The sequence below is a fragment of the Perissodus microlepis genome, chromosome 10 (assembly GCF_051167445.1).
Source record: "Perissodus microlepis isolate ML-2025 ecotype Zambia chromosome 10, ASM5116744v1, whole genome shotgun sequence".
NCBI lineage: Eukaryota > Metazoa > Chordata > Actinopteri > Cichliformes > Cichlidae > Perissodus > Perissodus microlepis.
Window position 1 is genome coordinate 24471971 of NC_140470.1, and position 22878 is coordinate 24494848.

Sequence of the window (22878 nt, forward strand, 5' to 3'; positions counted from 1 at the left end):
GGGACAATGTTCTTTATATGCCTCTGGCTTCTTTTTCCAAACATAAGCAGCGTCTCTGATACCAAAGACCCCTAATTTTGTCTCATCTTTCCAAAGGCCACACTTCCAGTATTCAGAATCTTTTTCCAGGTTGTCCCTCACATACTTCAGTCTGGCATGAAGGTGTCTCTTCTGCAGAGGTTTTTCTTGAACCTCACAATCCCTTCATGTGCAGGATTCTGTTGACTGTCTTTATTAACCAGTGTCTCTGCATTTTGTTGTGGAGTATTTAGACACATCTGAAGGCCTGGTATGAGACAACAAAATACATCTGCAACTTAAAGCGGGGACAAATGTTCCCTCTTCCCTGAAATCATCTCCAACTCTAAATCAAAGAACTAAACCATTTCTTAATACTCAAACATCTTAAGCACAGTGCTAAATACCAAACATACCAGTGATTAAGCTGTGGGGTAATAGGATTAAAATGGTCAGACTAAATCACTAAATCCCATATAAGATCCAGTTTGTCACACCAAAGGGGCCTTTACTTAAATGTAATTTATTACAATTAAAGTTCTTCCTAAAATGAGATGTGGGAATCAGCCACGTTAGGAATGAGTGAGTGTAATGCGTGGATTTTAAGGGTGTGTCTTGGTGCTATGGCGCATGCTACAGAGAAAGCGCTGCACAGCTATCACAAGAATGGAAACAAACTCATCAGAGCATGGGTCAGCCTTCCTTTGCTCGACCAATTATCCTCCGAAACACTCTGGTTTTCAGCATTTCTGGTTTTGTTTTCAACATTAATCAGTCTAAACCGATAAAATGAGGTTTAGGTATAGTTTGAACTTCCTTTCTGTATATAGTTCCTGTGACTGCATGGATTTCCTCCACTGTCCAAAGACATGTCTTTTAGATCCAAACTGGTAGCAGGTGTGAATGTGAGGCTGTTTGGTTGTCTTTCTCTTTAGCCCTGTGATACACCGGTATACTGTCTGGGATAATACCTGCCTTCACCCTGGTGTCAGCTGGGATAAGCTCCTTTTTCACCAAAGGAAAGTGATGGGAGTGTCAAACCTAAAATCCTTAATGGAGTTCTTTAAAGTTAAATAAAGAAACGAGCACACAGAGCTGCTTTATTTTAAATTATACTTTATTTCATATAAAAACAAAACAATAAACAAATAAATTAGATATTTCTAAAATAATTCTCTTGAGGAAATGTTTAAGAATGCCATGATTGTTTACAATTGGTATTTGAGAGAAGAGCAGGTAACAGGAATGTAAAAATATCAATGCTTTTTGAACACTTTGTGGATAAAACGTCTTTTCAAAATGACGTAGAAGCTGAGCGATAGCTTAACATGAGAAGAGGCCATACATGAATCCTATGTTGACAAGATGGTTGTTTTTCTTCAAAGACAATAAAATGATTGATGAATTTACAGCATCTTTTTAAAGTAAAACCCTCCTTTTTTCTATTTGAACATATTAAAGATATGAAGGTTTTGGGCTGGCAATGCAAATATTGTTTAGTTTTGTCTGCAGTCAGCTCCAGGAGGCGGGTTGAGAATCAGTTGGCATTTTAGCCCACAGGGGAATTGTCTACAGCTGGTCCTGGTGGCAGTGGTGGGGCTGCAAATCTGAATTAAGATTTGTAATTTAAAAGATGGAGGCTTTGTGGATAAAGATAGGGAGAGAAGAGGAGATATTACCATAATAAGAGCCTCTTCATTTGCACACAAGCCCAAGCTATGCCCACAACACCACCCCCAAAACTCCCTCTGGTCTGTAGTCACACCCATTAAGCCTGCAAAGCTTTCATTGTCCAGCCAGGCTGCGGACCTGAGGACCTATTGCCAACAGATCTGGCTGGGTGAAGGGTTACGCAGAGACAATAGGTGTCCCTCCCCCTCCTCCCCTATTTGAAATCAATCACACAGGCTTTCACATTCAGTGTCCCCCACCCTCCCTGTGCTTCTCAGCAGTGACACTGGGCTTGGGCCAGCTCCCAACAGAGTCCTCATGCTAAAATCGTCAGTGCTCCTTTCAGAACGAGTCCCACCCTGGACACACTGTCCCTCACGGAGCATTCATGTAAGAGTAGAGCTGTTGTTAAAGGAGCACCACGTAATGTCGCCTCAAAGGTCATGTGGTAGCTTGTATGAGTAAACAAGCCACACTCGCAACCTCTGCTTCTTTGAGACACGTTCAGAACTTATCTCAACTGTCTTCTTGTGGTTTTGAACCTTGTCTTCGACTTGAGATTAAAAACAAAAAGAAAAATTGTGGGAGGGGGGGCGGACTTTGTTCCCAAATTTCCCAAGCTGAGGTCATGCTTAAAGGCCCAAGCTATCTTTTTTTTTCTTGCCACAAAAGCACTTAAGGCTTTAATTGTTAATGGATTTTTCATGTCTCAGTCAATCAGTCATAATTCAAAATAAGATCTGCTTTTTTAGATTTAGGGATGCTGTTGGAGATAAATATGAATAAGCTGGTATTTTGGAAAGAAATCCGAACACGATAGCCCACGACATGACAGGTTTGGCACTTGATTAAATTCCTCTCTTCTTTTGCCCCCAATAGCCTTCACTTGTTGTGTCATTCAGAATAATTTATAAAAGGCAATTGTCTTTCTGTTGTTGATATGTACATAACAATAGTTTAATATTCTAATATATTCACAGGAAATCATCGATTCAGGCACTTTGCTGCCACTACAGCAACTTCTTAGCATGAGAGATCCTGAGATTTAAGACTGTTTTCTCCTTAAATAAGCAACACAAAAGTAATATAATCTTATATAAACAGATTTATATTTAACAATCAGTTTCTTATCTTCTATCATAGCAAAATAAATCTTTTGTTTGTTTGTTTTTGTCAAAATGTCTTTATGACCGAGGTTTTCCAGCCCTGGTTGTGGGTCGAGTTTGTGGAGGAGATCTTTGTCTGCTGCCTTAAAAGAGAGAAAGCACTTAAAGGCATTTCAAGTACCAGGGTCACTTCTGTTGAGTTTTATGCCTCCAAAGCTAAAACTGTTCTTGGGCACTGTTCCACAACTGATAGTCCAAAGTACCGTGATTGGTTTGTCCTCCTTTCTTCTGTCCATGATGTAACACTTCAAAACTCCACCTTGGTGTCAAGCGTAGTGCCCTTGGTGCTCCGTGTGCAGAGGTGTGTGGCTGTGCATGTATTTGTGTGTGTACGTGTGTTTACAAATGCTATCTATATTCCAGGGCTTTGTCGGATGCCATAGTGGAGGTCCAATGAACAACATCGCATGAATAAATCTTTAATTTACCTTTAGAAAGGAGCAGCAGTCCTTCAGTTTGGTAGCCAGAGGATGTTACTTCATTCAAAAGCCCAAAGTAGTGTTTCCCAACTGTAGTGTTGTGTTTGTACATATGTGGTGTTCGTGCGCCTATCGAAGAGCCGTCTTCGTGTCTATCCGAGAGTGCACGTCCTGGTAGCCCAAGAGGCAGGGGTCGGTGGATAAGGCATCATGGGTAAAAACTGAGTCGTTGTCAGAGGAGCAGGAGCTGGATGTGTCCTCGCATGAAGGAGAGTATTGTTCAAAAGGCGTTGACAGATCCAAGTACTGAGGGGAAGAGGAAGTTGAATTAATAAGAAGAAATTCTAGAGAAATGCACAATTAAATGTTTTTGAAAATTTTCAGTAAAAATCAATAAAGATTGAACTTGACTGGCTATCACACTTCTATTGAACACATTTTGGAGAGTTGTTGCCATCATAGTTTTGGACCACCAGGTCAGCACAGACTGGTTTTGGATTGGTTGCTTTAAAGATTGTTATGAATGTATCTAAGCTCATGAACACCTAAAAGCAAACAAATCAAACATGTTAACTTCTGGCACATCTGCAAAGGAATAACAAAAAGTGCTGCAATTTCAGCAGCCAAACACTGTTTGATTTTGTGTTTATTGCTTTGAGTTTATAGGATCAGAAATCTGCTCAGCTCAAGCAGTCTGCGTGCTGAACATCTGGGCTGCAGATTGTTGGTGTCAATGAAAATGTGTGCGCACATCTTTATGGTTGCAGACGTTACTGTGTGTTTGTGAATGAGTCTGAAACCTATAGGACTACCATGAGTTTTATAAAGTGAACAGAAGGAAAAATTGTACAACAGTAGACTTACACATAACACAGGAACATTTACAGGTGGATAGATTGGTATATATGTTTGAAACCTACCTCGTCAGAAATGGACAGGAGCACCCTGTCCAGTTCCTCAACCAACTGTTTGAAGGTTGGTCTCTGGGTGGGAACAGCATGCCAGCATTCACGCATCATCATATAGCTGCAGGAAAAAAAATATAAGGATTGTTTAAAAATCCACATAATTTACCATAGGGCACATGTTACCACTGCATTCTTTAGAAAAGATGTGGACAAAAATGTGCTATGCTAAAGATATGTTGTTTTTTTTTCCCAAAAAGCCATTTAAAATCTTTTCAATCCACACAAGTAAACACAGTAGTTACTGGTGGTAGCTTTAGTGGATCCAGTTTATTTACTGCTCTTTACTTGTCTGCTACAATGTTTCTTAGCATAGACAGGCATATCTGCTAACAGTTGAGAGTAAAGCTTAAAAAGAAAAGGGCTTGCTTACAGTTCGTGTGTGCAGTTTGATGGTTTGTCCATGCGATGTCCTTCCTTCAGTAGCTTAAAAAGTTCCTCAACAGGGATACCAGGGTACGGTGAACCGCCCAGTGTGAATATTTCCCACATCAATACACCAAATGACCACCTGAACACAGAAAGGCAGCATCGGTGATTTCTTTAGTATGAAGCAATTATTCTCAACTGGATTCGTTCAGCAGCAACCATGGGATAAGTAGAAAGATTAACTCCACTATTAAACAACTGGGCTCATCTGAAGAGTTAAATATATATTTAGTTTTGGCTGCTCCCTTATTTCCCAAGGGGTCACCACAGATGGATCTTCGCATTTTGTTTGGTGCAGATTTGATGCCAGATTCCTTTTTGAAACAACCCTTCAATTTATCCAGGCTTGGGATAGGCAATAGGGGTATTGAGGTTTTGCAGACATGTGAGCAGTAACCACATGTGTGAAGTGTGATAGCTATGGTGACAATATAGGATCAAGTGAATAAAGCCCCAGCCATACATATTTAGAGGCTGATCCATGGCTACCTGTCAGCAACTTGTCTTGAGAGAAAAACAAAGATTCCCAAACTTGTTGCAAGATGTTGCTGGAGGTTGATGGCAGTTGCTGGGAAAATAATTGCTAAAGGCCCAATTTGTGCCTACTCCCAGAGTCAAAGTAGAGATCTTTCATAGGTAAAGTGAACAGGTTAGCCACTATACAGTGGGCTCACTATAATACTGAGGAGTTAAAAGTAGAAAAAAGCAGTTGAAACAGCTCACTAAAGCTAGAGATAATGATAAACTGTGAAGACACAGTAGCTAACTACATTTTTAAATAAAAAATTCTTTAGTTAACATTTTTGCTAGCAGTTACATTACTAGCTAAAAATACGTATTTAAAGATGAACAGTTGAAATGGCTGACTAAAGGTACAAACAACATTTTTAAATTAACAGTGAATACGAATACAGTGAAATTGGTTGCTTATAGATCATAAATAAAGTAGCAGCTAAAAGTGGCATATAAATAATAAGCTAAAACTTTAATAATTAAAAAGAAAATGTTCTAACTACAACTAAGAAACTTGTAGTCGTGGGCAATCGTGGCTCAAGAGTTGGCAGTTTGTGTCCTTGGGCAAGACACTTCACCCATTGCCTACTGGTGGTGGTCAGACGGCCCGGTGGCGCCAATGTCCGGCAGCCTCGCCTCTGTCAGTGCACCCCAGGGCAGCTGTGGCTACAATGTAGCTTGCCATCACCAGTGTGTGAATGGGTGGATGACTGAATGTAATGTAAAGCGCTTTGGGGTCCATAGGGACTAAGTAAAGCGCTATACAAAAACAGGCCATTTACCATTTTGTTGTCCAGATCTAAAATGATTTTAACTGAACACATTTAAAAATGAAAGGTTTTCTTGATGTTGCTGTAAAAACATTGATATCACTCGTTAGCCTTACGGAGAAAAGTTTTCAAGGAGTTTGAGTACAAGTTTAGACAAGATGTGAGAAGGAAGGTATAACACTGATATTTCTGAGACTTTACTGTGATGAGTTGAACTTACACATCACTCTGGTGAGTGTAGACTCTGTCAAACAAAGCTTCTGGTGCCATCCACTTCACTGGTAGTCGTCCCTGAAGAGCAGACACGAACACGTTAGAGCCTCTCAGTACCCAAACTTAACCAGAATCTCATCCTAGTTAGTTGCGCCATGCTCTTGCATGTCTCCCATATGATCTTTCCCCTACTCGCTCTTCATCGACTCTTTTCTAATTAAGTCCCATTAAGCCTGCTGCCAGTCAGAGGAAAACATCAAACATCTGGTTTCAGGAGTATTAAAACTGTAAAGGAAACCAGTCAGTAATAAAAGGACTAAGGGGCAGATAGGTTTATAAGCAGCCGCAGATATATATGTACCTATATTTTAACCTTTAAACATTTATTATGCATTGACAGAACAGGAAAGGGTTGTACAAACTGATTACTAACAATACTGCAATAGTATTTCTGAGCAAAAAGACATTAGATCGAGGCACTTAAAAAATAGTATTTTTCCTTTGAAACTTGATTTGAGATGTCAATATTTTAGCTAGCTATGCTGGAAAAATTAAAAGAATAACGACAGCTTAGCTGCACCCTAGTCTGGGTGTTAGAGCCGCAAATTCCTAAAACAAATGCTCCTTAGAAATGTTACTCACATTGGTGGTTTTCTTGTAGTAGTCAATCTGGTGGACTCCTCTGGCCAGGCCAAAGTCAGCAATCTTCATCACATTGTCTTCGGTCACCAGAACATTCCTGGCTGCCAAATCTCTGTGGATGCACTGCAAAGAGAAAAGAAGGGGATGAAAAATTCCAAACACGACCTGTTGAGTCTCCAGATTAAATAAACAGATTTTTTTAAAAATTGGAAAAAAAAGACACACACAATATATATAGTTTCTAAATCTATTGCATGTTTCTTTTGATTTTTAGATAACTGTACGACTTATTTCTCCCAATGCTTGACAAGCTCTCAGATTTGTGGCGTGACATTTCCCTGTCTGAAAATGCTGAGGTAGGGGAGGTAAAAATGACTGACTGCAGATTTCCCAAAAAGTTAAAAGGGAGCCTAAAATCAACACACGGTGCCTCAGTTTGGTGAGGTCCGCAAAAATATAATGTCTTTATATAGAAATCCTGGAGTTTTAAGAAAAACAACCCTTTGCGAGGAAAAAAGAAAGCAGTGTTTGCCCACATTGAATGGATGTCATTAAGTTTATTTTGGTTTTCATTTGAAATAGACGTGGGATTTGTGGGGACGTGCGAAATGAGCCAGTCTTGGTTTGTGGGTCTCCCCATAATGGAGGGTTAGATTCAGGCTCCTGCATTCTTCGGAGGCCTTATAGCCAGAAACCTGATGCCTACACCCAGACGAAGGCTCTGCCGGCCTGTTTGCTAACAGATTTATGGCAGCGCTAAAAAGGACAAAGCCATGCAATGAAGGGACGGACAGATGGATAGAGAAGAGTAAACAGGACTGAAGCTGCAGCAGCTCTCTGCTGAGGAATGCCTGTCTGGGAAAGAGACTGGCAGACAAGGAGACGTGTTGATATGAAGCACGCAAACATGGTGCATGCTGGGAAATTGAAAGGACAAGAAACATGTGGATGGGGGTAGAAAAAGGAGAACCGACAGGAAGGACAAAGAGAGGAAGAACAGCTGGTGCTGCCATCCAGAGTCTCAACCAGACTAATCAATTTGAAGGCCAAGTCCCAAAATACGATGAATTACATGAAGGAACCTGATCCTTTCAATCAAAACCACATTTCTTATATTACAGCCTCTTTGGGGCATATATAACTCTGAAGACCTAAAGAAGTTTAGTCCTGCCCTCATTTTATGTCTGCATTACTCTGTGGGGATTCAGACACACTCCAATAGACAGGCAACCTGTCCAGGTTATCAGGGGTTAGGAAAATAGATGGATTGATGGATCAATATGGATACACATCAGTTGGCCGTGTCTCATAAAAAAAAGATGTTTCAGTACAGCTAAACTGGATTCTCAATCACATTTTGAGGGAAGTCTGTTTTCTCCCGGATTATGACTGCTTGTATTGTTTAACTAATATGTCTGTATTAGCATATCTTTGCAAATCGATACTTTGCGTTCCTACTGTTGCTGTACTGGCGATACTAATCTGGTTAGCGTCATGAAAGTTTCTACTCTAAGGTGAACCAATTTTTTTTTAGAAACCTAAACAAACAGCCAGTAGAAATATTACTGAAAAGTTGGGGAAAAAATCCAGAACTACAAAAGAAATGAGCTACAGTTACTACTTCTAGTACATTTCAACTCTTTATAGAGAGCTTACTCTTTTAGAGGCCAGGTACTCCATCCCTCTAGCCACCTGGTAGGCACAGGACAGCAAGTCTTTAAAGGTGAGCTGCTCTTCAGGCACCTTAGTCACATCAAAGGTGTAATCCATGCCTGGAGGTCGTCGGGCTCGCAGGTACTCCCTCAGACTTCCTTTGGAAGCATACTCCACCAGCACATACAGAGGACCTGGGTGGGGGCAAGCAAAAACAGGATGAAGGACTGCAACCACCACAGCTGAAACAATCCCAAAATAAAGGTTAGACACTCACCATCCTGTGTACAGACTCCCAGCAGGTTGATAATATTCTTGTGCTTGTCCATCACCTTCATCAACTCCATCTCTGAGATGAGGTCTGCCAGATCTTTGTCTGTGGCGTCATCTGAGAGAGACATGTAGTTTCATTTAGTTGACATGCTGTTATAAGGAAGATCTGCCAAGTTAATCTCAGGAATTATTTCGCTGGTAGTATTCCTTTCTGACCTTTGAGCATCTTGACTGCTACAGTAGTGGCTTGTTCTGGACAGTCCTTGTTGATGCCGTAGGCTTCAGCTCTGACCACCTGACCAAAGCAGCCTTCTCCTAGAGGTTTACCCAATGTTAGACTAGAAAGGGAAAGGGAGTCTTAGTGAAAATAAGTATGTCCAAAAGAAAACTGTACAAATCCATAATTTGAAGCTCCGGTTTCTAAAACCATAGGTTTGATGGAGCCAAAAATGGCTTGTGGGCTTGTTTCTTTTTTGGTTCACACATGATGCGAGCGCTACAATGTTTAAATGAGTACAGATCCCGGCAGCCAAACTAAACTCAGTGAAGAAATATTTTTAGCAATGAGCAGACGCTTTAAATGTTGTTGGGACTTAACAGTTCAGATTATTTAAAAAAAAAAAAAAATATATATATATATATATATATGATACAAAGCATTTGTGATTGATTACCATCTACATCTCTATAAATAATGACAGATGACTTACTTCTCCCTGGGGAACTCCCAGTCTGGGTCATAGGGCAACTCAAACTCCATGACTCCAGCCAACATTGGTGAACAGCTGGAAGACAGGCGAGCCACCCTCATCAGAGATGCGCTGGACTTCCCTGACGAGTTGGACTCCACTGAGTACTGAAGAAAGAGATAAAGATGTCAGGTTTTAAGACGTTTGCCTTCAGATGCGGTTGGATCATCCATTGTGTCATAGCAGGTTATGAGACGTGCCTGTCTGCGAAGAGGGAACTTGGAAAGCTTCTGCACTGGGAGTGCATCAAATGGCTCCCTTCTGGGGTTGACCTGCATTCGGCACAACACCACGATGACAATGGCCATGATCAGAGCCAGGAATCCACAAGCATAGATAATTATGTCGCTATATTTGGTCTCCATTGTTTCCATAGCATCTGCTGCTTCCTCCTCTGCAGGTACAAGATGAAAAATTAGAGAAAAAAATGTAATCCAATAGGAGAGGGAACTCAAAACAAGAAATGATTAGTTGAAGGTTTGTGGAGTATTTGATAGCAAAAGTGCTATATATCAATGATTAGCTGACCAAAGCAATGCTAAAATATTTTGAAAAGACCATGCAAAGTAGTGTAGAGTGACTAGTGTATAGTTACGTTGCTTCGTTCTTACCTGAAATGACAGTGAGCCAGGCAGACTGGTGGGCAAAGCCAATTGAATTTCCAGCCAGACAGGTGTACTCTCCAGCATCCTCCATGGTAACTTTGGACAGGTAGAGGACCTCCACCTCGGACATGTTCAGACTGCCAGTCTGCATGACACAAAATGCAACGATGGGACATATGAAGAGAGCTAGGAAAAAGTTAGGTTTGTAAGCTACCAGAGGAGTTGCTGTTAACAACACGTGAAAGGATAGCATCTCGTTGTATTACCAACCTTGAGGACCTGAACGTAGGGGGTCCCGTCAGGACCATAGCGTCTGCCGTTCCTTTCGATGTGCTTGAGCCACTGAATGTGAGGTTGGGCATCACTGTAGACCTTGCAGTGGAACTGGACATCACTGCCTACCACTGCTGTGGTGTTGGCTGGCAAACCTGCCTGCAGGATCGGCCTGTGGGGTGAACGCTCTGTTTTTGGAGGAAATCACACGGAAGAGGTAAGCAAAAGGAGCAAAGATTCACACTGAAAAATTGTTCAAAGATCAAGAGAAACCACTCAATGCCTTTGCTCATCTCAAAGAAACAGCAGAGCATATGGAGACAAAGGTTTAATTTATCTGTTAAGCATGTATGAAGTTTTAGGCAGGTAAAGGGTAATCACCTGACTGCCTCTTAAAGACATTCATTTGTTTAGTCATTTAAAGCCCACAAAAATGCATGCTTCGCAAATAAGCTCCTTAAAATAGCCAGCAATTGTCATTGTCACCCTCAATATGTTTCTATGCTGGCAAAAGACCAGGAAATGTCATTTTGGAATGAAAATTGGTTCCATTAGCATGCCTATTTGCCGCTAGTCTCTTTGATCTGTGGTCACTCTCTCTCTCTGATCTCGTTAGCTGCCTCGTTAGTCTTTTCCCCCCGTCAGCAGGGACGGAAACTGACCCTGCGGTGGAGAGACAGCGAACAAATGAACAAACAAACCGCAGCACTGCTCGATCTCTTGTCACAAGTCAGGTAGAAAACTGGAGTGGAAGTCTGACCATCCACATCCTGCCCGCCGCAGCCCGACACCAGGCACCCCTGTCACCATTTGCTCACCCGCTCAGTTATCTCCTCTCTCAGACTGGAGCCTTAAATTTGAAGGAATTCTGCTTTTTTGTGCTGACCAATGCTTTTCAGCCAGATTGTATAATCCAACCAATAAAGATTTTCTGTTATTTATGGCTTTAGTTTAGTGCTTACTCGTGTAAGGGTTGTGTTCTTCACTCTAGATGTCACAAGATATGCTTTTTTGTTTATTTTACTTTTTAAATATGAACATTAAATATGAGAAGCATGATCTTTCATGTCTTACCCAGAACATCAAGAACATAGCTGTGACTGATGGAGCCATATTTATTCTCCACCACACAGGTATAGTTTCCTCTGTCTGAGGGCACAACACTTTCCATCACCAGGCTCCAGTGCTGGTGTCGTAGCTGGCAGAGGAAGTACAAAATTATATGAATAAGAGAGCAAATAAAAACACAATCTGTTTATGTCGCACGAGATGACAAACTGAAACCTTCGTCACCTTGATGCCTCCAATGCGATGCTCTCCTCTAAATTCGCGTCCATTTTTGAGCCAGCGGATGCTCGGCATGGGGCTACCCATAGCTGGACAACGAAACTTCACTGTGTTTCCTGCAGGAACAGCATAGAGTTTCTTCTCCATACGCTGGGGATGTGTCCAATACGGTCCTGCACAGACAAAGAACCGCTAATAAGCCGTTATGGGACAAAATTCAAGAAATGCAGCTGCTAAATAAACAGCAATTTTACCTCTGTAGAAGTAAACTTGGTCATTTTCAATCTCAGCTGAAGAATCCTCCAAGTCGTTGTCCTCATCGTCATCCCCAGATCCCAGCGAGTCTGAGACGAAGACATGTCAAAAACCATTTATGGCTGCCTCTAATCCTCCAGTGACTTTATATATAAAAAATCCAGTAAAGCATCAAAACTGCACTGTGGGTGCTCTTACCTGCCACAGTGATAGTGAAGTTCCTCACAGGCTCTTTGGATCCCCGGAGAACACAAACATAAACACCTGAATCTTCATATGTTACGTCTGTGATTTCCATGATGGCACCTCGCATCTGGATCCGGGGTGTGGGCAGAACACGTGTACCCTCCTTGTACCAGTTTACAGCCATGCCGGGCCGGGTGCTCATGTCACAGCGCAGTTTTAGGACGTTGCCTGGCTCTAACAGGAGATGCTCTGTGGTGTCCTCACTCAAGTCCTCGAGAACATCTGCTAAAAGCAGGCATGGTATTAGCTCGCGGTGCTGAAGGCTCTTCTCAAGTTTTTATGATCAGTCTGAACACCCTTTTCGAGCTCTCCTTCTTCTTCTCTTTATTTCTTTTGTAGCTCTGATTATCTCACCACAGAGCCCAGTCTAATCGCTATTCCTTCAGTTATGACCTTCAGCTCCTCAAACTCCATTATCTCCAGTCCCCACATACACACAAGCACAATGACATTGCCATGGAGACAGGGCCTTACTGACCCGAGCCACCTCCACTCCCCCCTTCCCCTCTTCATCTTTTTGTTCCCCTGTGAATTGTTATGAGACTGAGAGCGATCTGGCTAGCTCTGCAAACTCCCTCAAAAAGAAGCAAAGAAAAGAAACAAGATGGAAGGGAGACTGAAGCTGATGAACATGTCGCAATGTGACAGCGGTCGCAGAGTGAATATAAGGGGTGGTAAAGGCTCACTAATGATCTAAGAGACCAAAGAGAAGCAAAATCTGTGGAGGTGGATGCCAAGTTTTGAGCTCTCACAGTTGGCAAACATACCACTGTATGGTAAATGTATACTTTCACTTCACACAACCAAATAGATTTTATTTCTTTTTAAAAAGCTCTAAGTGTAAAAGCTCCAGAGTGAGGTTACCTGAGGGGATTTTAGTAGCGGGCATGTCCTCAGTTTGGGAAATGATAATCCCTGTGAAAGGGAAAAGTTGTCATTTAAAATAAGTAAAGATGCGGGATGTTAAAACTTGACACTAAGCATTTCTATCTAAACAACATAAAAAAATCATATGCCTATAAATCCTAAATATTTATAGAATGATAAGTCTGCCTTACCAGGCAGGACCTCCAGCCATGCTGACTGCATGGCCTGCACTGTCTGTCCCGCATGGGTGTTCTCAGCCATGCAGATGTACTCGCCAGCATCCTCCAAAGTGATGTTGGACAGATGGAGAGTATTCACCTTGGATGATATGTTCTGCAGGGGCTGTGTGACAGATTATTTTAGAGTGATGAGAAGAGAACACAGTGCAGAGGACAATAAAACTGCTGACGTTAGCAGATCTGTTCTCACCGTCAGAGCCCTGAGGCCAGGGGGTCCTCCCTGGTTCTGACCTGGTTCGCTGACATTCACCTTCAGCCACTGCACCTTTGTGCTTCCTGGTCTGTGGACTTTACACATCAACTTTGCCTGACCACCAACCACTGCTGTGGTGTTTTCTGGGTAACCTGGAACTATCAGAGGCCTAGTGACCCGAAGATCTGGAAACCAAATGTGGAGATGGAAGAGAGAAAGTCAGAAAAGACAGATGATCAGTCATATCTTTTTACTGTTATTGAGATTTGTTTCATTGTTATATTTCAGATCAGTGACAGCCTCCTTATTTACTCTTTCTCTCAATCTTGAACCTATTTCAGGCTTCACAGTACAGCTATTTTGCAGAATAAAGGAATCAGTAAACTGCTACAAGTCGTCGTAGTCTCAATAACCAAGTGAACAAGGCAAAAATTGTCAAAACACATCCTGGCGGTTTCATTTTACCTCTGAAAGGTCCGGCAACAGAAGCACACCATGTTCCTAAACAACCACAGACATTTAATGCTACCAGGAACCGGTGATAGAGTGCCCTGATAACCCAGCCACTATGGTGTCACCCTCAGCTACAGTGCCATCCATTCAGTGGGTCACTCACCCACTCACTTGCTGGAGCATATGTGCGCCCTGGCTAGAGACCTCGCTTTCTGCTCAGTCACTCAGAACGAGCAATTTTCCAGGGCAATTTTCTGTCTGATTGCTTCCTGCGAGCGCTTAGTGAAAGGCAATCTGTTTCCCTGTCGGAGTGAAGTGCTATCTCTTTTTCCAAACACCAGAGTACACGCAGGTAATCCTTTCAGGAACAAATATACAGTCACTACCTTTTGAGTGGAAAATGAGAAATGTCAGTTGGTCAAAAGCAAATGAAAGAAACACCTTGGAGGCAAACAAACTCAACACTTCGTTTGTTTACAGGGAGTCAGAAACGTGAAATCCCAACAAGCCACAATTTTATCTAGTTAAAAAAGAGTTAGAAAAAGAAACTGTAAATCAGAGAGCTGAAGCACACACACTATACCCACGCTAATGAACTTGCAGAGACAGCGACGGTGCCCCAGAGATGAACTCGCAGCAGAGTGTGAATTGCCACCCAGAGGCGAGGGGGCAAACAAAACACAACACAACACAAACAAACCCGCTCAGCTGGTGCGAGCCAGCCAGCCGGCCAGCCGGCCGGGCTGGCAGCAGAGCCTCGTATGGTACAATGAAGAGGCATTTGTGGCCCAATGCAGGAACGTACAGCAGCAGAGCCCTCAAATATGTACTTTTATCCAATTAGGTTTACTTCCAGCAGGCTAAAGAACTTCCCAGAATTATCCAGTTTCTGATTAACTTTCAAGGAAAATTGCTGGAATTCATTACATTGTCAGTTTGCAGCTCCCACTTATAATTACAAAGCTATAATGGTTTGGGGGCACACATGCATGTTAACATACGCCACCACAGGAAGTATGCATTCAGCATTATTCTATACAAAAGCTGCATTATAGCTACTTCTTATGATGTATAAAATTAATGTTGCTAACGACTGCTGCATTTCCATTTCATAGACATTTGATATATATATGTACATTTTTTTTTAAACAAAATTGATCATCCAGTCATCCTCTAATCTGTGACATGTGTGGTTAAATTATGTCTTATGTTTTATTTTTGGTGATTTACAGTCAAGTACAGAGTTTATAGACAAAAATCTTAACTTAGACTTTTATATAATCTAATGATGTAGCAGAAAAAAAAATCTGGACTGAAAATGAGTTTTCCTTTTGCTGCAGCATACAATTAGCAACATTAGATATATAATTATATTTGACATGCGCTTGGAGCGGGTTTCAAATTAGTAACTGAACATAAAATACCCACAGAATTGTTTCAGGTGATTATTAAAAGCTTAGTTAAAGTTTGTTTATAGCCTACTACAAGATTTAGTTTGGATAAATAAATAAAGTTGGCAGCTTGGAAGGTGTAGATTCTATTATATACCAGAAGTTAGGAAAATGCCGGTCACTGTTTCAAGGCCAGTCGCTGCTTTTACAGCTCTGTTTTTTTTGACTTTGGACATTATGGTGACCATCGAACATCCCCAATACCAGGAATCAAAGCACCAGTACATGAACTGGCGCAGACAATTTATGCATGTAAAATACAAACCCTGATATCTGGTGAATGCTATTAAAATCTAACTGCTTTTTTAACTGTTTGACTATTTACTCACATCTCTTGAGGGGCTTTTTTTGAAGCCCCCTCCTGCACACTGTCGTCGGAACAACAAGTCCCGGCTGGCCTCGACAGCCCTGCAGTCCAAAGTGGAGCCACAGAGACGGCTTCTGTTCTCTGTGCCCCAGGGACAACCATCCACCTCGACTTTCATCAATCTACACACATCCTCAAAAAGAATGTCACCCCAAAGTCCTCTAATCTTAAGTATTAAGCCAGTTTATTTTGCAGCAGAAGATAAAATTATTATCACACATAATAGTTTCGTTTTTGAAAGCTGGCTGTATAAAAGGCTGATTGTGGCTTACCTCAGAAGAAACATTTTAATGGCACCTTAAACTAACAGTGCCTGGTGCACTGCATTGGCTTCTGTTTATAAAGCATCAGTGAGAAGGCCCTGCCACCCCCCCTCCCCATCCTCTACAGCTGGCACGCAGCCAGGCAGATTTACACTTCCGTGCCTCAGGGCCCCGGACGGATCGGGTAGCGCCGTTTACAAACGCTGAGAGCTTCCGACTTCTTCGCTCTTTCTGACTCTCGCCTACAAGCTCTCGTAATCATTTTGCTGTCACCCTGCCTCCCTCTGGGCTAAACTTTCTAAGGAGGGAAAGTGGACTGGTCCACACAATTCCAGATACATAACATATTTTTAAGAATTTAAAGCAGCTTCACTCCTAGTCAACAGATGAATAAAAATGAGACCTGCTATCTGGCTGTGATCAACCCCCCCCCCCAGCCATATGCTTATCTAAGGTTTATGCAAAGACAAACCCCAATTGATCAAGTTAATAATAACTGTGTGATATCAGAGCAGAATTTCCTGACTTACCTTTTATTCTTAAGCCATCGGTGGTTCTGGCCGTGACTCTGACCACCAAACAGAGCAGCAGAATACAGAACAAGCAGACCCGCGTCATCTTCTGTGGGTGACGTGTGTGTTTTGTGGGCTAAAAGGGAAAACTAAACGCTGGAAGCCTATTCCTGGCCTCACACTCCACTCGCTGGCATTGGCAACTTCAGAGATCCCCAAAGTCTGTAAACGTGGAGCCTGCTGGGAAAAACAAACACATGGCAGACGGTTATCTGCTGATCAGAAACCTGATTCTCTGAGGAGATCTAGCAGGGGAGCAGCTAAAGACACAAACTTTTCTGTTCACTTTTAAGCCAGATGGCAAAAACACAAACAATTGTCAGGCCAAATAGTTAAAGAGAGAGCCTGTATTGACTGTGAGCAGCTGTATTCTTAACCAGATGTCCTGCTATCTGTCCCACTCGTATGCCTCACATTGTCCAGGCTCTCCTGCGTGATGAATAAGGAGCAGGGCTGTTACTGCCTGTTGTTTGTCAGTGGATGGTGCTTGGTCTGTCCCGGGATAATGGGCCCTTACTAGGAAAACACTTGAAACTTGCCAGGAAGCTACAGAATCTGAAGGAGCAGCAGAGAGATTGGACTAAAAGTTGATGAGACTTCAGGTTCAGGAGGTGGAAACCCAAAGACAGGAGGAAAACAGTGAAATGGGTGGTGGTGGTGGGTTTTCAAAATCTGAAATGCACTGGTGTTCTTACCTAGACCCAGATCTGGTAACAGGGCCAGCTACAAAGGCATTTTTATGATTGGTCATTATATTTTCCCTACTTAATCTGTGAATCTATAAAATGTTATGGTGCCTTGAAATGTTTTTTTTAATCTAACAAACAGTCCAGAACCACAGTGATATCCAGCTTACTATTAAAGAAGTCAATGAAAAGCAGCAACTCCTCAAAAATAATGGGGGGGAAAACAGAAAAAGCAGAAAGCTGATTTCTAATGAATTAATAATATTGACTTTCACTTTATGAACTGAAGTTTCAACTCAAATAAACAATTGCAACTATTATTCAGCTCAAAATAATTTTCACAGTATTGTTAGCTGTGAGTTTTACCTCCAGATGTTGTTATACGTTAGGAATGATCGATAAACCTGTTTCAAACATTTTCACTCGCATAGAAAGTGATATTGAGGTACAGAGGTTATTAAAGCGGTCTAAGCATCTGAATGCGGACAAATAGTAAACTGACAGTCTGTAGGAACGCTAAAGGAATAATACACTGGTTTTCTTTTTTCTGCTGCAAGCACAGCCAACTGAGCACAGGCGCCAGATCCTGGTGCGTGCGCTCCATGTAGGCAGGCCGCGCCCACACACACACAGACACGCACGCACGAACGCATACACACACTGTTTAAAGAACCAGCTTGCTGAATGAAACGTATTCTTTCTCAATTAAGGACTGGAAAACATTTTTCTCCTGCTGCTGCTAATTCCGCTGGCACGCAGCCTTCCCGTATTCAGCTGGAGCCAAAACACTTCTGCTGTATTGTACTTTTATATTTCAGTACCATAATCCACGCTCAATAAAGCACCTAAGAGCTGTATTAATGTCACACCGTGCGTGTAGTTTACAATCAACTCAAGAACCGACGAATGAAAATCGTTGTTTGTTTCACAGTTAAACCTAGAAGTTTGTAATTTTGGAGCCCGCACGTGAGCCCCCCCTCAGTCAAAAACTTTGATCTACAGAATAAAGGAGCTGATAGTGTTTAGATAATGTTCCTGAAAAATACTTTAATTAAATGTTAAAAAGGATGATCAATCTTTCTTTCACGCGTTAATGGCACTTGTGGTCTGATGAAGTTCAAACTCCGCTTTGGGCGATATAAACAATCTTTTCTCCTGACAAGTGGAAAATTCAGTGTCTACTAATTGATCTGTTTTGCTTTCATTGGGAAACACGTATAAAATTATAAATCTTTCGTCCCTAAACCCCCCGATTAACTTAAAATTAACTCGTTGGTGGGTGAAATTACACTGTGTGTTTTATCAGTCCTATTCGTTTTTTTTCATGATGGATGGTGGCATTATATGATCTATAACTCTCTGGTAATCTAGCCCCCGGTCCGCCGTGCCTGCTGATAGGACAAAAATGAATGAAACTCAAAGAAGCTCCAGCTGTCTCTGTCTGTTTTCACCCACCTTTGCTTTGGGTCTGTCTTCGCAGTGATAATTGGCACCGGTGTGGAAATCACTCCTTGTCCCGGTTGATCCGAGCGAATATTGAAATCCTCATTTGGAGAGCCACTTTTCCCGGTGTATCCTTCCCAAAAATCAGTCTGTGAGCGTGTTTCAGCTTATGTGTATCCGACTAAAATCGAAGCTGAGCCTTAAATCCATCAAAAAACAGTGGCCTGTTACACGAACGACAGCTGTCGGGCTCTTCCAGTGACCCGGGGGAAAGCGTTGCAATCCCCGGGGCAAAGTCCACTGCAGGCTGCCGCTCAGAAGGCTAATTCCACGGAGATAAAGAAAAACAGTCAGGGAGCGAGGAACTTACGAGTAAGAGTTGTATGAAAATGCTGAAAATGATCCGATTTATAGAGACGGGTACAAAAAAACCCCCCAAAAAAACCCGTGCCCCGTAGTTCAGATTCCCTTCTTGGTTACACTGCAACACCGTTTTGGATACGCGCGTCTTTACGCAGCGCTTCTTCAAGTTCCACTGCTCAGTGTGTTTATCCCAATAAGCTCTGCTGATAAAATGTGGGGCTCAGCCTCCCTCCACAGTCCTGTTTCGTTCAACTGCTGAGAGAGAGAGGAGCGAGCGACTGCGTCCTTCGCACACCAGCCCTCCTACAGCACCCTGCTGCTCTCTGGACGGCAGTCACAACAACAATGGTCTGAGAGCGGCCAGGGGAGCAGGAGGAGGAGAGAGGAGGGGAGAGGATAAGGGAGAGAGAGAGAGTGAGAGAGGGGAGGGGTACATCCCTGCCACCCCCCTCACAAAACAGCCCCATGCTTCCAAAGAGCTGGCAAATAAAACCCAAGACTCTCGCCCCCTCTCTCTCCTCTCTGCAGAGTTGAAATCTAAGTCTAACGGTATTCGGTATTAAAATTGGTAGAAGCATTTTTCTCTCATACAGTAATTAGCCACATAAATCACGCCACTGACGAGTTTTTTTTTTAAGGTGTCATAATTTATTGGGGGTTAATTGCCCTTTGGAAGACACAACCAATTAAGTCGTTTTTGTGAGTGAATGTGTGAGAACTGCCTCCCTGTTTAATTGCCTCAATGAAAAAAAGCTAAACAACACAAAACAAGACAATGGCATTTAAATAAATACAGGCCCTGCTTTAAAAAAAATCTGGTTGTCACACTTTGTCTTAATGTTTCCCCTCATTTGGAAGTTTTGATGCATTTTAATAAAACACATGTAGTAAATTCTCAGAGTTATTAGACTACAGGTCCCACAACTCTTTAATCTTGTGAAGTAAAGTCAAAGGAGATTGCAAAGAAAAGCGTCTGGACTTCTTTAAGTTGCTTGAAGACGTTTCGCCTCTCATCCGAGAGGCTTCTTCATTTCAGACGCTTTTCTTTGCAATCTCCTTTGACTACAATGACCTGGATGACTGAGAACCTTCACAGACTTGTGAAGTAAAGTGAAGTATTAGCATGCAGCAAAGAAATAGGGTTTCTCCAGGATAAAGATAACAACTGATATGACAGCAAAGTCAGAAGATGGGAACATAAATCACACAAGTACGCTAATTAAATCGTTCATTCTTCCAGATGCAGTTCAGTCTTCAGCCTCCATGTCCTATAAAATGTCTTGTGTGTCCTTGGCAGGATTTCATCGGCAAACTTTAAAGTAAAGGACAGTGCGTCACTTGAAGCTTTTTATCTCACTAGCAGCTACATATTCTGGTAAAGTCTAATAAATGTCCAAGTTCTTGGGTGTTAGATCCCCATCACCCTCAGAAAGTTAATGTCAGACATTTATAAAGAGGTTTATCCATCTATTCTCACTTAGAAATGTTAGGATAAGATTTGGAATCCTCTCATCAGGTTTCTTTTTTCTGTTGATGTTGAGTCTGTTCTTTCACCTTTGTGTTTCTCTTTTTCCCTGCCGTGCCTTTACTACTTATAGCAATCTGTGAGAGGCTCTGATCAACAGGACAAGAAACATGTAACCTGCAGCCCATTCCGATTCGTTTTAGTTTCTTTTGATCAGGTTATTAAATATATCAGATGCTGACCAACATGCTTTACAGAAAGCAGTTAAAACAATCCTTTAACCTAGTGGAGAAAAATAAAGTGTATGCAAATAACATCAATTTCTAGGAGTAATTTTGTGTGTAATCACAGTGCATTTTCTTGCTTTTCACACACCATTGTACACAATATGTTCTGGAGTAAGAAAAGCCTAGCCCTGTCACTAACCCTTACCATTTTGGATGTCATGCAACAGCCATATCCTATCCTACCCTTATGTGTTAAATCTGGAATTTCAACTATGAGCCAGTAAGTAAAATTTGATGGAAGGACTGGATCAGCAGCAGATTAGACCCCATGGCTTTGGATAATACATATGGGAGCAAAGTTCAGCTGTCTGCATATTTTTAACCTTGCGGAACATGAAAAACTCAAGGAAGAGCCTTCAAAACTCAGTTATGTCTTATCACAATATGCTGTACATTTATCATAACTGGTTTTGCATGATCAGACTTGCAAGCTAGGTAACCTGTTATCCTATAAATCCCCAAAGCACTTAAACTCCAGCAATAAATTCATTTCAGCCTCAGAGAAATCCTTTAGAATTACTGTTTTTTTTTCCCTCTGCTGCATAGTTTTTATTGTGAAGAAAGACAGGAAGGGCAAAAGAATGAGGGGGCAATCGCAAGCTGCAAAGGTCCTGGCCCGGATTCAAACATGGTTACATGATACCTGCTTCAGCCAGCAGGATGATTAAAGAAATCTAAAACTTTAGCTGTGCCTCCAAGAAAGCTCTGCCACCTTCAAAATATGAGATCCAAATAAATCACAAACACAAGTAAAGGATAAAGCAGCACACTCCGTTTACTTTTATTCGCAGGTCAAACTCTTCCAGTGGCCCAAATATGAGCGTGTTTAGCTGAAATTTATGTGTCAAAATAAATTCCAGATTTGACCTTTGACACTGCATGCTGCTACGTCAGGTCAGACTCAGCTTTACAGCGAAAGGCAAAGTACACAAATAAACGAGCTAGTGTGGAAGTCATAAAGCAGATAAGAGCTGTGCTAATGCCAACTATGTGGTCAACTGGTGGGACAGCCTCAAAATGTGTGTGTGTGGGGATATAAATCAGTTTACACGGGTACACTGGGTGGGAAGTTTGGGGCACCTTGTTTGGTTTTTGTGAACCAGTAGCAAGTCGGCATGACATAAATCTTTAAATTTAAGTGTAAAGATGTGATAGGGTAAGAAGGGATCATGCAAGATCATGAAGGTAGACCTTGAGATAACAAATAAAAGCCAATATAATGTTCTCTGAGGTAGAGGAAACACAACTTTGTTTGTGTAACTGTTAGCTTGCAAAGTACAGCAGCACAGCCCAGATCCCACAAATGATTAATTCAAGGTCGACCTCCAAGTTTGGCTTGATCTGGGGTCAGAAAGTGAGGTGTGTCTGTGTGTGTGTATGTGTGTGTTTAGGCCTGTGATACCTGTGTTTTGGGAGGGAATAGCAGCGTTAATGTTAATGCTCCTTGTTGTTGTGCTAATGAGATACAGTTGGTATTGCTGCCACTTCAATTGCTTCACACACTCACCACACAGTTCTTACAATGAAACCCATTGACACACCCCTAACTTAGACGCTTTAAGCAAATGCACCGAGTTTGGAGGAGCTAACGTCCGTTTGCTTGGTCGAGCTGCTTCACTTTGAACACAGCACAGTTATTAGTGTCTCCCACAGAAGAAAGAGAATTTGTGGCAAAAGAATTGAGGACTGTTAAATTATAAATAAGACTGCCAGCAGTACACAGACCAAACATTTCAGCCACATGTATTCTATTTACACTAAAAGTCATTTAAAAGGAATTTAAGTTCTCTCTCAGTTGGCTGTTCTACAGTCAAAATTACAGTGGTTCAGGTCAAAATAAGAGGCACCATTTAGATTTTAATTGGAATATTTATTATGCTTATATGATTATTCCAACCATTTAAAATGTGCTATATAATTAGGTCAGTGATTGTGGATGTTATTGACAATACATGTGACCTTTGAGTTTGTGGGTCTTTTCCACTTCCACTACAAGAATTAAAATATCTGTGACCTGCAGTTTCCAAAGAAAGATATAACCTTTTGTAATTGTTATATTTTACGTATTGTGTCTTAAGCCAA

General features: G+C 41.7%; 1 protein-coding gene across 2 annotated transcripts; it reads right to left on the minus strand.

Moving 5' to 3' along the window:
* Window positions 1-1117: 1117 nt before the first annotated feature.
* fgfr4 (fibroblast growth factor receptor 4) lies at window positions 1118-19399 on the minus strand. 2 transcript variants are annotated; one of them, XM_084940774.1, is made up of 21 exons: window positions 18694-19399; window positions 16511-16729; window positions 13444-13631; window positions 13206-13356; window positions 13012-13062; window positions 12100-12369; window positions 11901-11990; window positions 11653-11819; window positions 11434-11557; window positions 10357-10547; window positions 10093-10231; window positions 9682-9875; window positions 9443-9588; window positions 8949-9070; window positions 8737-8847; window positions 8463-8653; window positions 6807-6929; window positions 6172-6242; window positions 4613-4750; window positions 4195-4300; window positions 1118-3580 (listed from the first exon to the last, which is right to left on the minus strand). In XM_084940774.1, exons 2-21 carry the CDS (start codon window positions 16596-16598, stop codon window positions 3404-3406), a joined length of 2838 nt encoding a protein of 945 aa, XP_084796900.1. In that variant the 5' UTR covers window positions 16599-16729; window positions 18694-19399; the 3' UTR covers window positions 1118-3403. The 2 variants fall into 2 exon arrangements, with proteins under 2 accessions (XP_084796900.1, XP_084796899.1); XM_084940773.1 differs by having other exon boundaries at window positions 16511-16732.
* Between the last annotated feature and the right edge of the window lie 3479 nt (window positions 19400-22878).